General features: G+C 37.8%; 1 protein-coding gene and 1 non-coding gene across 2 annotated transcripts; both read left to right on the forward strand.

The window, feature by feature from the left end:
* The first annotated feature begins 4,656 nt into the window (after window positions 1–4,656).
* Window positions 4,657–10,144, forward strand: rab42a (RAB42, member RAS oncogene family a). Its single transcript, XM_053490409.1, has 2 exons — window positions 4,657–5,019; window positions 8,202–10,144. Exons 1-2 carry the CDS (start codon window positions 4,805–4,807, stop codon window positions 8,626–8,628), a joined length of 642 nt encoding a protein of 213 aa, XP_053346384.1. The 5' UTR covers window positions 4,657–4,804; the 3' UTR covers window positions 8,629–10,144.
* A 5,178-nt stretch (window positions 10,145–15,322) lies between these two features.
* LOC128516231 (U11 spliceosomal RNA) lies at window positions 15,323–15,458 on the forward strand. The gene has a single exon (XR_008356757.1). It is a non-coding gene; the product is annotated as a U11 spliceosomal RNA (small nuclear RNA).
* Window positions 15,459–15,499: the final 41 nt, after the last annotated feature.

Consider the following 15,499-nt stretch of genomic DNA (forward strand, 5'->3'; position numbering starts at 1 on the left):
GGTGATAAAAAGTGTCTCACCTAGGTGAAAAAGTGAGTTTTCATATAGGATCATAATAAAACCATTTTTTTATAGAACTTCTTTATAATACTTAATGCTTCTTATCACACAGTCCTTGGTATCTTTTTTTGTAAATATATATATATATATATATATATATATATCAGATGAAAAGGAACACACTTGCTACAGTAAATACAATTTCATGCTCTTTTATGTAGTGTGCATAACTTTTTTTATTCAAATATTTCAATTATCTTATCTGTCATTTAGATGAAACTTGGCCAATTTAGATCTCACATAAAAAGACATAAACCTGAAAAGGTGTATTAGTCTAAAAGGCAAGATTGTTAAGATATTGTAATATGAATTAGATTTTACCGATTTTTTTTTCTTTTTTTCTTCTTAAGCTTTTACCAAATACCAATTTAAGAAATAATTTTACCGGTCATATGCTTCTAGAAGCTTACACCAATTTTAAAGTCAATACTCATAAAGCTATATGAATCATTTGCATTTATATTTATTATTGTTTGAAGCGAGACAGTATAATACTGAAAAATTAAAATTTTTATGGCACATATAATAAAAAAAGTAAGAAAAGCTTAAATTTTTTAGAGAAGCTGGATTTGTTTACTTTGATGTTGCATAAACTTTAGAAGTAGCTTCATTGGCACACACGTTAATCTGTATTATATGTAAAACATAAAAACATTTTTAAAAATAATAATAAAATCAGCACCAATACTGTAGTCTGGGTGAAAGTGTACACTTCCTTCTTTGACATAAAAATGTGTTCTATTAAAGACAAACGTAATAATTTCCGTTGGACACTGTTGCCATGGCAACGTTGATGTTTGGTATTTAACGCGTCTCAGAGTGCATTTGTCGGTTAACAGGCGCGCGGTCAAAATGAGTGAAAATTAAAGGAGTTGTAAGACATCATCTCCCCTGTGTCGCGAGCCACATGTCCAACGAAAAAAGGTCAGTGTCTCCATCTAGCGGCTACACCTTTTTTTGTGCTGATTGACAGACTGTCATTTCTCCCACTAGGCTGCTGTGTATTTTGATAAAGTGGGAGAGCTCCATATTAGAGTATGATAGGCCTGATAGAATTTGTAAGATGTATGATCAAAGGTATGTGGACACTCCCCAGCTCTTCCAGCATGACAATTCCCTTTGCATAAAAAAGCAAGCTCATAAAATGACTGAACGTTACTGAATTCACTGATGCTATTGTGGAGGAATGAAAACACATCACAAAAAACTTGTGGAAAGCCCTTCCACAAGTCTAGTGGTTAATATAACATCAAAGCAGCAATGCATTTTTTTGTTTGCACAAAATAACATAAAACAGTTATGGAAGTAAAAACTGCCTTTATTTCTCTATATACTGTAATCCCCTGCTAATGCAGTATCCCAGTGTTTCACTATTGAATGGAAACTGCTGGGAACTTTTTCCTTTGTTGAGAGACAAGGAGACGCTGGGATATCTTTTAGGCAGAAGTTACTCTTTATTGAGAACTCGCTGTGCGTTGCTGTATTCATCCAAGTCTGACTAAAAATCAGTTCTGGAGAGTTTATACTTTTCAAGGGAAGGTATACAAAGAGGTGGAGACGATCTAAACAAAGCATGGTGTAGTACAGTACAGGAATCAGCCTGGTAACGGAAGTTCCCCAGCCCTGATCTCATCAGCATAACAGTGCCTTTCAAATGCATAGGTGCTAATCTAATCAGCCTGACAGTATCACTCAGACCTTCACATTATCAAATAGAGACAAAGGCACATGCACTGGTACCCAGTGGTCAGGACGTCCATAAAGACAAAAGGTTAATATCTTAGACACCTGGGCTACCAGACTTGATCTTCTTAGAATGTCACCATCTTTACCTCCAAATGTAAAACCCAGTGTACATAACTCTGTTTGTTTATATACTATTACGTTGGAAGGTAAATCAAACATTTTATAAATTTGTAATCCTACAATACTAAAAAGGTAGAAAGTTTCCTCAGTATGCTAGATCCATAATTGGACTGTCTGCTTCACACCGACAATGAAACATTGGCCTCTCAGGAACACCCTTAATGACCCAAACATGAGGAAATAGCTCGAAGCAAGATCAGGACTTTATGGGAGATGTGGCAATAACTCCCAGCCACGTTACTGTGATGTGTAAGTAGTATTTTTAAAAGATTGTTCGCAAAGTTGGCAAAAAGTTATTAATGTTCACAATGGGCGCCAAGTCACCCCGGCCGAAATCACATTCAGCCTTCTTTAAAACCTTTGCACCATTCAAATGTTTTACTGCAGCTAAGAGTCTTGAAGTCTTCTGTAAATGTCAAGTTTTATGCCTCATCCACCAGATTTTTCATCACAAATCCCAGTTTCACTTGTTTAGAACTCCTCTTTGGATTACCCATGGTGCTACATAAAACACAGAACTACACGAGACTACACATGTCTAAAAATTATACTAAAGAGCCCTAAACTACATACAGTGCACAAGACAAAATTTGTGCAAACAGTGCCAGGCAGTACACAAAACATTGTGTACAATTAAGCTACCATTGCAGTGCTGACCCCATGCAAGTTCTGATCTGAAATAGAATATAAATAAAATGTTTTACTTTTTTTTCCTGGTGCCAGACAACACAGCACGCCCACAGGGGTCTTGTGGAGTTATTGCCCAAGAGGCCAGAGCTGCCCCCAGTTACACAAAGGGGAATCTACACAATAAAGGGCATAATGTTTTGCATTGCAATGTTATGGCTGATGGTGTATGTACTCTTAAATGGGTCAGAAGTCACGGGCTTACAACAGAATATTATTAAATTTATACAGATTTAAAGCATCATTAAGAAACAAAAAAGTAAATTTCAGTCACGAGCCAGATCTTGTATGATCAGCTTATTTTGCTGGAAGGAATAATAATAATATATATTTTTAAAAACACCTTTGCAAAGGAGCAGTCCATTGTTCATTGATGTAGGTTTCAGTACCATGGACAGAGCCTTTGACCACCCTAGTAACTCTTCTCATGATGCTATGTTTTGCTTGTTTAGTAGCTGAGATTTAAAAAGACACCAATTACACACCTAATTATAGTGTTTCTTAATCTTGGTGCCATGCTGTGGTACTAATGAACTAATTACCATTCCTGATCTGGCTTTATTTAGCAGATGGAAACTACCGAATATGCATGGTAAAAACTTCAGTAACACCACCACAGGTTCCCAACCAATTGTCCTGCTTCTAAAACATCTGATTCAACATATTGTCTAATAATCAGCCCATCCTAAACTGTGGCAGGAATGTTAGAGCACAAACTGATGGCCAAACCTTTGCAAATATAACATTTTTCATTTCTTTTTTCCCCACGATATGTCAAATCCGGCAGGTAAGCAGTAAAGGTGCATTAAATGTTGCACCATAACATTTATTTAAAGATGTAAAAATATCTAAGAATTACAATATATGGAATATATGGCTGTATATAAAAGTTTGGGGCCACCTGACCATTACATTTCATTATATCGTCTTTTCTACACTGTTGCAAAATTGTGCATAACTTTTTAATGCTGTGAATTTCCCATCACTGTGAATTTCTGCTGTTTCCCTTTACACTTGATCTAAAAGGTGTTTCAGCGTGACAATGTCACAATGTCTCCATGAACACATTTTTCACATTTTTGTCAATAGTGGCGTGAAAGAACTTAAACTATTCATTTTAATTTATACATATCGTATCTACTCACACTTTTCATAATCATTTCCCTAATTTCCTTCGGATTCTGTAAAGCTGCTTTGTGACAATGACTGTTGTTGAAAGCAGCATACAAATAAAACTGAATTGAATTGAATTGAGTGTCTTGCCCTAGTTTCAACACCACTGAGCACCTTTGGAGTGACTTGAAACACAGAATGCATCCCAGTCCTTCTCACCTGACATTAGTGCCTGGAATGAAATGTGGCAGGGCTTGAACCTGAATCCCCAGATCCTCAAATGAACACCCCAGATGCTTAGCCATCTGAGCCCAAACTCACCCCATATTCAAACTCCAGGGTTCTGGTTCAATTCCCGCCTCGGGGTCTGTGTATATGGAGTTTGCATGTTTTATATACAGGGTCATGGGGGCTGGGGCCCATTCAAGGAGACCTAGGTACACCCTGGACAGGGTGCCAGTCCTTCGCATGTCCCTGTACTGTCAAAGGAAACCGGAGAACCCGGAGGAAATCCACCAAGCACAGGGGCATGAATCAAACCTGCCTGGGAATCGAACAGTGCTAACCACTACACCAATGCGTGTGTGAATGTTGACCAGAGGTCCCACCACAGTCATAAAATGGGAATAAGTACAATGGCCTTCACGTTCCTACACGTTGTACTACAGAGTTTCCTCTATGGATGGATATATATTGTGGGTCATATTTAAAATCTTTGCGATAAGATCAGCTGAGTTGGTGGCTGAATGATATAAAAAGAGCTTTGTCCGCCGCAGCACCATGAGATTTCCTGTTTCCTGTTGAGCGCATATTTGTGTCTCTTGGCGTCAAAACGCACCGATGGTGAAGCGCACGCATCGGGTGGGCCACGTGACTGCAAAAGCTGACGCGCGCGCACGCACGCGCGCACGCACATTCAGCACACGCCCGCGCGCACCACCGCTCGTCTTGGCCTCGCCGTGAGGATCGCTCGCGCCGCGTCTCCCCTTCCGTGCGCTTTTCTTTTCTTCTTTTCGTTTTTCTCGTTCCCGGAACCATTCGAACCCCCGCACGCGCGTTCCTCCCAGCTCGCCATGCGATGGATATTCTCTGGCAATACCAGTTCAGGATTATTCTGCTCGGCGACTCCACGGTCGGCAAATCGTCTCTGCTTAAACGCTTCACGGACGGCGTGTACAGCGACGTGGCGGACCCGACGGTCGGGGTAGATTTCTATGCACGCGCGCTCGATATAGAACCGGGGGTGAAGATTAAACTGCAGCTCTGGGACACCGCCGGGCAGGAAAGATTCAGGTGTTTGTTATGCGCTCACGGCGCGTGCACACACACGCACACACACAGTCCTCCGTCATCTCACATTCACACCTGCATAAACAAATCCTCTACATCAATCTACCAAGCATTGTCTTTATTATAAAATATTGCATATAAAATATTTCATTTTTATTCACCCATTTCTATGAATCATCTTGTATGGAAGATAAAAAACGATGATCTTGTTTAAACAGCGCCAAGCACCATAAACCACCAAAACCTCCTTTCGGTCTCGTCAGCATTTTCATAATTAACATCATCGAGGTTTTTCCCCCCCACTCTTTAACGCTGTGTATAAGTATTGACCTCCATATTTACTATGCTTTGTTGTATGATTCCTTGCTCCCTGCATCTGACTGGATGAATGAAGCAAGTAAACAAACCCCCTTCATGATCAATCCATCCATCCATCCATGCAGCTCATGGCATAGTAGCATCTGGTGAATTACACAACCTACCGCCTGTGTTCTTACAACCTCATACACATTTTGTGAATGTTCACAGAAGCATAAGAACTAGAACATTGTAATATTTCATTATATTTATATCCATAGAACTGTAATATTTATTATATTTATAATATTTGGTTGGACCACCTTTAGCTTTGGTTATGGCATGCATTTGTTGTGGCATTCTTTCGACAGCCTTAAACAACGTCACAACATTTATTTTCATCCAGAGTTGCATACATTTTTGGCTGAGAACTGGTATTGATGACGGTGAGTCGAACCACTCCTTGAAGCACATCCCAAATATTTTCAATAGGGAGGAAATTTCATGTGTGAAAATGATTCCTTGTGCTCTCAGAACAACTCTTTTCACATCCTGCAATATGCCCATGCCATCAGGGAAGAAAAAAATATTGATGGGATAGCCTGGTCATTCAGTACATTAAGGGAGTCACCTGACTTCATTTGCATCAGCAATTCCTTTCTTACCCGGATGCAGCCATGACTTTGGAATAGGATTAGTCTGGACTCATCAGACCACATGATGTTTTTTTTTTTTATTGCTCCTGAGTGCAAAATTTTTTGTCCAGTAGCAGAACGAAGCCATTTTTCTGATTAGTCTCTAATAGTTAGGGATTGGGACTAAACAGTTGTGGGCCATAAGAAAATCTCTTATGGCCACACAACTTGAGTCCAAATCCTGTGTGATCTCATCACTTTGTGTGTGTGTGTGTGTGATGTTTTCTTTAATTATCATTACCATGCAAAGTGGTGAACGTGAGGAGCAAAGAAGGTTAATTTTTTTTTCCGATATTGGTAATACAGACATCCCGCACATTAATACCTCTCTGATACCTGCAAATCAAATTCAATATCCCAGTAATCGATGTTTGCACACATACTGATTTGTCTTGGCCAGCAAACCAGTTAGTGGTAGATTTGGCATACAGCTCATCAGCAGATGGCAGCATAAAATGCTCTAAAATATCCTGGTAGGTGGCTGTGTTGACTTTAGACTGCATAAAACACTATGGACCAACACAAGCAGCAAGACTTCATACTGGACTTCAAACAACTGGGATTCTTCACTCTTTCTCCAGACTCTGGGACCTTGATTTCCAAATGTATACAAAATTTACTTTTATCTGAAATGAGGACCTTGGATGTCTACTGTATGTGCGGTGGCTCTAGATGCACTGATTCCAGCTACAATACACTCCTTGTGAAGCTCTCCTAAGTTCTTGAATTGTCTCTGCTTTGACAATCTTCTTAATTCTGTGTTCATCTCACCTTTTCCTACCACCCTTCCAGTCAACTTTCCATGAATACGCTTTGATACAGCACTCTGCAAACAGCCAGCCCTTCCAGCGATGACCTTCTGTGAGCTTACCCTCCTTGTGGAGGTGGTATACGATGGTTATCTGGACAACTGCCAAGTTTGCAGTCTTTGCTTTGCATGTAATGAACTACACCAAGATATAAATGTTATTTATAATGTATGAATAGTAATTTAGTAACTCGAAATAAAATATTCTAAAATTTTAACATACTGAACTTATAATTTATAAGCAGTCGTCATTGAAATGGAAACCAAAAGGCTTGAATTATTGTGCAATTATTTTGTGTAATTGATTTACACTATGAGCATTAAATTTTTTTATTAAATCACAAAAAATTTACTTAGTCATGATTTTTTTTTTTCCAGATGCACTATGCATATACACTTCTCAGCCAACTTCGATTTAACTAAACAAATAATTAAGAGCCTTCCACTAGATAACTACTGCAGTGATTGATATATTTCAACTGGCAACAAGTTATTTAACCTTAACCGATGCGGTGAGTAGTTTCTCAATTTTTTAACAACAGGTCAAGACACATCATGTGGTCATGGCAAAGATGTTACTCTACTTGCAGAGAATTGATGCACCATGCTGGCTAGTGCCTACCGTACAAGGCTGTGGGGGCAGTGTTATGATCTGTGGTTGCTTCTTTTGGTCATGTCTACATTCAGCAACTTTATTTGCCCAAAAAATGAGGTCAGCTGACTCCATGTATATCCTGAATTACCAGGTTTGTCTATCAGTAGATTTTTTTTTCCTTCCCTGGTAGTACAGGCATATTCCAAGATGACATTGTCAGGATTAATTGGGCTCAAATTGTGAAAGAGTGGTTTTGGGTGCACACATGGACTGGCCAACACAGATTCCAGACCTTTCCCCCTTTGAGAATCTTTTGGATGTTGTGAAAAGGTTTTACACAGTGGCCTGACTCGGCCATTATCATCATCAAAGCAAACGCCTGTTCAAAGAGATATTAGTGTATATAGCTCTTTATCTATCTTGTGTGTGTGTGTGTGTACAGCAAAAAGAAAGAAAAAAAAAACCTTTATGACCTTATGGTACAACAAAAGTATGTGTACTAAGTTGATGCCCAATCTGAACATATACAGTGTATCTCCCTGTGCTATGACAGCAATAAGATATCGTCATCAAAATCTCACGGGAAAGTGAAAGAGGCTGGTGATGATGCAAGTTTTTAGAATTAAAAAAAAAACTTTTTTTGAATGCTTACCTTTATCTTGATTTTTGTTTATTTATTTAAAACTACCAAAATTGAGTTTGCACTTTTGCGCCTTTTTATTTGGGTCTTTATCAGTATAACAAGTATAACACGTTTGTCTAAACGCTTTTTATGTTTGTTTATTTTTAGGTCCATTACAACTTCCTACTACCGCAACTCAGTTGGTGGGCTCCTGGTGTTCGACCTGACCAATCGTAAGAGCTTCGAACACGTGCGGGAATGGCACCGTGAAGTCACTGAGCACATTATGCCCCACCACATGGTCTACATCTTGATCGGCCACAAGAGTGACCTAATCCGGGAGCGCAAAGTACGCCGTGATGAGGCTGAGCAGCTGGCGGCTGAGTTGGGTTTGCGCTATGTGGAGACGTCAGCCAAGTCCAACAGCAATGTAGAGCGTGCCTTTGAGCTGCTGGCACGTGACATCTATGAGCTCATGAAGATGGGTGAGATCTCGGCACGTGACGGCTGGGACGGCGTCAAAAGCGGCCTCACAGCTAAAGTCCTCTACCCGGCTGAGGAAGAGGCAGCGAGAGAGAAGAGCTGCAACTGCTGACTTCACCTTTAACCTCTCACTTGTGTGTCAGTCAGTTGTCCTTGCTGAGTTCACGCTTTCACTTCCTGTCTTGCAAGTCAAGCTCAGTGCTTGTCCCTGCATTTGTTTCGTCTGTACCCATCTTTAGACATGTCGGTCTATGAAGAAGCGCTGATAGAAAAAAAATGGCCTTCTTCCTTTTGGATAGGCTTCATGTTGGATTATTATACGCTTGGATGGACAGAACAAGGTTCTAAGCAAGAGCAGTAAGAGCAGAAAAGCACTTGGAGACATCACTGGTTGAAGGAGGTGGCAGCGGACTTCTCTTTTCCCCTGTATTATTGTAGTTTTTGTCAGACAGGGTTAAATCACTGAAGAGGAATGTAGTGTACCTTCTCTTTGCGGAATGACGTACGCTACCTGCGTCACCTATTCAACCAATGTTATACTTTTACTTTTTCATTTGATGCAAACAATTTCACATATTTTCACATGAACTCACAAATGCTAAACAAGATCCACATGAACATGGTACAGTAGGTTATGTAATTTGTTTAATCATGCGGTTATTATGTAAATGAATCATGCAAAATCAGCTGTGGGAAAACAGTTAAACTGAGTGTCAATTCTGGGAAAACAGAGTAGGCTGAGAGACTGAAACTCCCAGGTGGTGTCTCGGTCTGTATGCTACTACGTCTGTCATTATTAGTAGCTGAAATGTTAGCAAGTCCATGTGCCAAAATTCTGGCACTGTATCATCATGTAGACTTTACTTGGTTATCTAACTTATCATCAAACTGAAATCATCCCTTACTCTTAAATCTAGTGTCTAACGCAAAAAGAGAAGAAAATCTGAGTGCCAATATACATGGCAATATACACTTACGGCATGAACATTACTGTACCCTGTCAGAAAAGCCACTTCTACAAGCTTCTTCTTAGTGCATCAGTAAGCAGAAAGTGAATACACAGCCACATTCAGCTCTAGAAGTGCCAAACTCTTAACAATATAAGGGGAGTTATTTATTTTTCTTTCATTATAATAATTTTTTATTCATAGTGTATGAAATCCTGCTCTACGTTAGTATGGATTATAGATATATCTATACTGTATGTGTCTATTAAGGTCTTTCATCTAGGGCATTTTGATTGTCTGGTATTAGTAGTAATTATAATTATACTTGAGTTATAAATCATGGTTCTACTTGTCTGAGAGTTAGTATACTGTATAATCACATACAGTAGGAGGTAAATCTTAGCTTTAAGGTTTTAGCTTGATCACTAACACTGCAGTTAATATGAAACCCAACTGAATAAAACTCACTTTTAAAAACTCACTGTTAATTCATTAAATACAGTTACATGCCTTTTCGATTCCTCTACAAGGAAATTCAGATGCAAGCTAGAAAGTTAGCAAACTAGCTAGTGATGTTAACTAGCCTAATAGGGTAGCTAACTCAATACAGGATAAATCCTTTTTTAAATTTTTTATTGTATTATTATTATTTGTTATTTTATTATTATTATTATTGTTATTATTATTATTATTATTATTTTTTTTTTAACATAATCCCAATTTTGTTTAAGATGTTCCAAAACTGAGGACATCCTGCAAGCTACAGTATAAAGCATGTACAGTAGCTAGCATCAGCCTGGCTAGCCATGTTAACTAGCCTGAAAGCATAGCTAACATAATTAATAAACAAGATATTAAACTGCTGTTATTTCTTTTCTTTTTAACATAATCTTCATTTTGTTTAATGTAAGTGTTCCAAAGTTTAGTCTGGATTTGTTAAGAACAAAAGTTTGATTTTAATATACTGTATGTTGTATTTTAAAGTCAATTAAAATCAAATGCCACCATGCAGTAGGATTTACCATGACCTGATGGATAATTAATTGGGAATCCTGAATAATATAAAAAAGAATACATTAAAATAAATTATAATAAGTGCAGTAAGCATTTAAAACTGTAGTTTAGGCAAGTGTTTGTATTTAATGGCCAGTCTTGAATGTTTCTATTCAAGACGAACCTGGCTAATCTCAGAGGCGTGAATGCAAGTAATTTTGCTAATCTGCATAATGCACATCCGGCAAATTGATTTCAATGGGTGCTTAGGCCGTCTCTGGAATTGTCCGCATATACGGTACAAAGATTTTTTTTACACCCAAAAACCGCTTGTTTATAAGGGTACTGCTGATTTGTTCTTCTGGAAATTAAAATGATTTCTCTTTACTTTTATCATTGTTACATTAATTCACATTTCTTTTTTTCATGCTTTATGGTTATTTATTATATAAATAGCCTATTCTATATATAGATTTGGCATGTGCTATAACTAAGACAGCTGTTATTTAATGTAACATTCACATAATCCCTGTAGGCTTATGAATTATTTTCATTTCATCAGCAACTTTTATTTATAGACTATAGCTAACTTTTACTCTTTTACTATTACAACCAACTAACTAGCATCATCACCCAGCCCCAATGCAATGACACTCAATAACACAGATCTCATGTGCTTGAGTCCAGTCTTTTTACTAATTGCAAAGCTAATGCAAATGGGCATCCAGAATACAGCATAAATCTTGAAACCTAGTTTGACAAGGATCTCCTGTGTGCTACATACTGTATCATTTTAAATAATACTTAAAAAAAGGGAAAAAAAACAGAATTAACATTCATCTTGGAAACATAGCTACACAGATGAGCCATAACTTTAAACCATTTACATTAAAACAACCTAAGTGTTTTCCATGTGCCACCGGGGCAGCACTGGCCCCTTGAGCATGGCTCCACAGGGCTTTTGGGTGGGGTGCTGTAGTGACTGGCAGCAGGACATTGCCAATGGCTCCTTAGGGTGCTGTGTGTTGCAGGGTGGGGTCTCCATGGAGTGGAATTATTTGTCCATGGGGTCGATCGAGATGGGATCTGGCGGGTTTAGAGGCCAGGTTGGTGGCCTTGGGCTCTCTGCCCGCCCATGTGTGACAGGCTGTGGTGCACTGGCTGTTCTGATGCCTTTCTGACGTGGCAAGAATGAACTCTTTCAGCTATTTCTGTTGCATTGGCTTCTCTGTAGGACCAGAATGGATAGGCTGACCTTAGTTGACTGCAGGCAAAAGTTAGTCCTGGGTGACCATGATCCTGTCACCAGTATACTGGTGTATAGTTGGTGATCAATTTTGTTCAGTTCACCTGGTGGTGGTGTTAACGTTATGGCTGATTGGTGTATAGTCACTATGCATTACTATATATCTGTTCTAAAGAATCAAAACGTACATACAAACATGACTGTGTGTAATCGATTGGAAATCTGACATGATTTGAATACATTCTATAATATTCTTATACTTTATTAGTTTTGTCGCCTCAATGACTAGGAGGTCTTAATCATGCTACTCTCATTACCAGAGATCATTAAAAGCTGCTATACACACAGTGCCAGCAACTAATCCCTCGTTTTCCATTCATTCCTGGTGACTAATATTAATAACAGGGTTTCTTTTGTATAAACATTTTATAAAGTAGATTTCAAAAGGAGCTGTAAAATAATTGCTGTACCATGGTGCATACAAAATCTCTCTTCATATGTGTTCTTTGGATGGATAAAATGTCGGGTAGATAAACAGGTAGTAACCAGAACGGATTGGAGGAATGGTTTAAACTTTTGGCTGAGATTGATTTCCATTACAGATTAGAAGCTTTAGTGATAAAAAAATGGATTTAACCGATTACATTTGTGGTGTAACGAAATTTGTGTGAATTTTTTCACAGGACTCTTTCTTCAATATGATGGATTTTTATAGGAGTTAGTTAAATACATATTTACTTTTAAATCCAGGGTCTCTAGTTCAATCCTGAGCTTGGGTTCCTGTATTTTTGGACTTTTTTTTTTACACACACTGCCTCTGTATGCGTGAGGTTACTCCAGGTTCTATTCCCTTCTCAGACCTCCTAAAGACAGGTTGATGCATGGACTGGTGATCCTAATTGCCAGTAGGTGTCCATAAGTGTGTGAATAGTGCTGTACAATGAACTGGCATTCTGTTTTACACCAAATGTTCCTGGAATACACTGCTAAACAAAGTCTACTCTAACTTAAGGTGAAGCGGTAACTCATATAAAAATTAAAAAGTCCACTGACAATGATAAATCAGGGCAATCACTATATGTAGTTTGTTATGGAGAGAGCGAGATAGTGTTGCTGTCTGCACTAACTAACTGCTCAGAATGGTATATTTTGCATTTCATTAATTATTCATAGCTGATTATGCAATGTTTGGGATTTCTACATGTAAAAAAACTATATATATATATGTGTATATATATATATATATATATATATATATATATATATATATATATATATATATATATATATGTGTCATATATATGTTATATATATAACTATATATATGTATATATATAACTATATATATATAACTATATATATATATATATATATATCTCACTGCTGATGTAGGTAGTCAATGCATTGGTCATTACTGCATGCCCCTTGTCCTTGCACTGAAATGAACTCCTTTATATTACTGCTTATGTGCACATTTACAATATTGTCATATTTCTGGCCAACTTCTTTAACAGTAACTTACTAGTCATAAGTTTTTAACAATATTAGCTTGATTCAAATGGACTCTATGATCTATGATACCAAGGACAATGCATAAAGATGCATAAAAATGATTTTTCACATTAAAAAATGTTTTGGCACTCTGTATTTATTTTTTAATTGTAGAAAGATCACATTATTAAGTGTACTTTTTTTTTAATTAATTGTAGCTACTTAATCATGACAAATATGTTACAATGATATCACGTTAAGCATCACATTTATTATTTCAAGTGGATTGTGTAATGTTTGATTTCTTGACATGTTTATTAAAAAAAATAAATCTAATTTGGATGCATTTTGCGCCCCCTTGTGGTGGCGCCTAAATAAGCCACAGTGACCTACTTTGTCTTTTTTTTCCCATGCAAAAACCTACACTCAAGAAAGCAAGAAAACCTGTTCTAACATCAGATTACCTTCAACTAATGCCCACAGTGGCTGTGTGCAAGCTTGTGGATTCTGTAAATTGACACAGATTACTTTGTGATTAAATGTGTGGCGTAAAAATAAATTATTTATGTCGAATAACATCGTGTCCTGTCATGATGGTTCTAGTGATTTTCTTTTTTAAGAAAACCAGTCTACCTGGGAATGATTCTCTTTAAATGCAGCGTGATGTGCAGTGACAATTAGTTATAAAAAGAAAATAATTAATACAGTTTAGGTTTTTTGTTAGGTATCTGTTTGCCCTATGCCTTGTTTATATATGGAAGTATTATATTATAATTATTTAAAGGTAACTGGCAGCATGGTGGCTTAGTGGTTAACTTTTTGCCTCTAGGGTCTGGCTTCGATTCCCCACCTCGTGGTCTGTGTACATGGAGTTTGCATGTTCTTACCATGCTTGATGGCTTTCCTCCAGTTTCTTTCCACAGTCCAAAGACATGCAGATTAGGGTAATTGGTGTTCCCAAATTGCCCATTGTGTTTGAAGGACAATCACACATTGAGATTACAACCTGACTCCTTAGGTAACTGCCACAGAAACTACAGTTATATCTCCACAGTGGGGAATATCAGTTGCCCTGTAACGAAAAAAAAAAAAAAAACTTGTGTAGAGATATGCACTACATAGGCAAAAGTATATGGACAGGTCAAACATATTATTCCAGATTTATTCCCCTTTTGCTTTTCAATAACCCCCACTCTTCTGGGAATGTTCTCCTCTAGATTTTTAAGCGTGCCTGTGGGAATTTCACCTGTTCATTTATCTACAAGAGCATTAATGATTTTACAAGAAGGTCTGGGCGTCCAGTCGGCGTTCCAGTTAATCTCACAGGTGTGTAGTGGGGTTGAGTTTTTTAGGACACTAGATTTCTTTCAGTCCAACCTTGGTAGACCATGTCTTCATGGTCCTCGATTTGTGTACAGAAACATTGATATGCTGGCATAGGTTTGGCCTGGTTTGTTACAGTGTAGGGGAATTGTAATGCTACAATATACAATGCCATTAAAGACAATTGTGTGCTTTAAACTTTATGGTAACAGATAGGGAAGTGGGGAAACACTACATATTGATGTTATAGTGAGGTTTGACCATTCAGGGAATTTCTGTGCTATAAAATGATTTGAGTCCAATGGCGCCATCTGGTGGTAAAAAAAAAGAAAAAGTTCACTAGCGATACTAATACGTTTACGCCATGACATGAGTTCAGCTCGAATAACCATTTTAGACTTATTATAATTAAAAAACTTACACCAAATACGTGGACAAAAAATATCAAAGCTTCACAAATCTTTGTTTTTGTGAGTCTTTGTGTTTTTGATGTTTAAAAACAAAGAAGCAAAGAAGCACGCTTTGCCATTGGCTGAACCGAACATCCCATGATCCTTTGCTTTGTTTTTTGTAAAGTACTCTTCGTATGTGCGTATTTTCGATAACATTCCGTATTTTCGATAACATTCCTAAGTTATTTCTTTACCAACTGGTTTTATAGAGTAGTTGTAGTGTAAACACTATTACTTACAGATTTAAAACAACATGAAATAATTGTACAATAGGTTGGCCGGTGTTAATGTGCCCACCGTTTTCGGGATACTGGGTACATTTGGAGTGCCAGGATGAACGCAGTAGCCTTGTTTAAAAAGGGCATCTGTCGTGATTGACACAGTAAAGGCAGGGCATTTCTGCTGTTACTGCGGAATCGCTATCAAGAGATTTCGGATGCATAATTTTTACTACCTGGGGCTGCTGATAACCGTGTGTTTTGGCGCCCCGAAAATGTTGGTCAAAATATAGATTCTAAATGCATTATATAT

This window comes from Clarias gariepinus, chromosome 28 (genome assembly GCF_024256425.1).
Source record: "Clarias gariepinus isolate MV-2021 ecotype Netherlands chromosome 28, CGAR_prim_01v2, whole genome shotgun sequence".
NCBI classification, from domain to species: Eukaryota; Metazoa; Chordata; class Actinopteri; order Siluriformes; family Clariidae; genus Clarias; species Clarias gariepinus.

What these genes read in the sequence shown, in the direction of transcription:
- rab42a (XM_053490409.1), top strand. Translation starts at nt 4,805, where the DNA reads ATGGATATTCTCTGGCAATACCAGTTCAGGATTATTCTGCTCGGCGAC. An exon ending in GCCGGGCAGGAAAGATTCAG is followed by an intron (nt 5,020 to 8,201) that starts GTGTTTGTTATG and finishes GTTTATTTTTAG; the next exon opens with GTCCATTACAACTTCCTACT.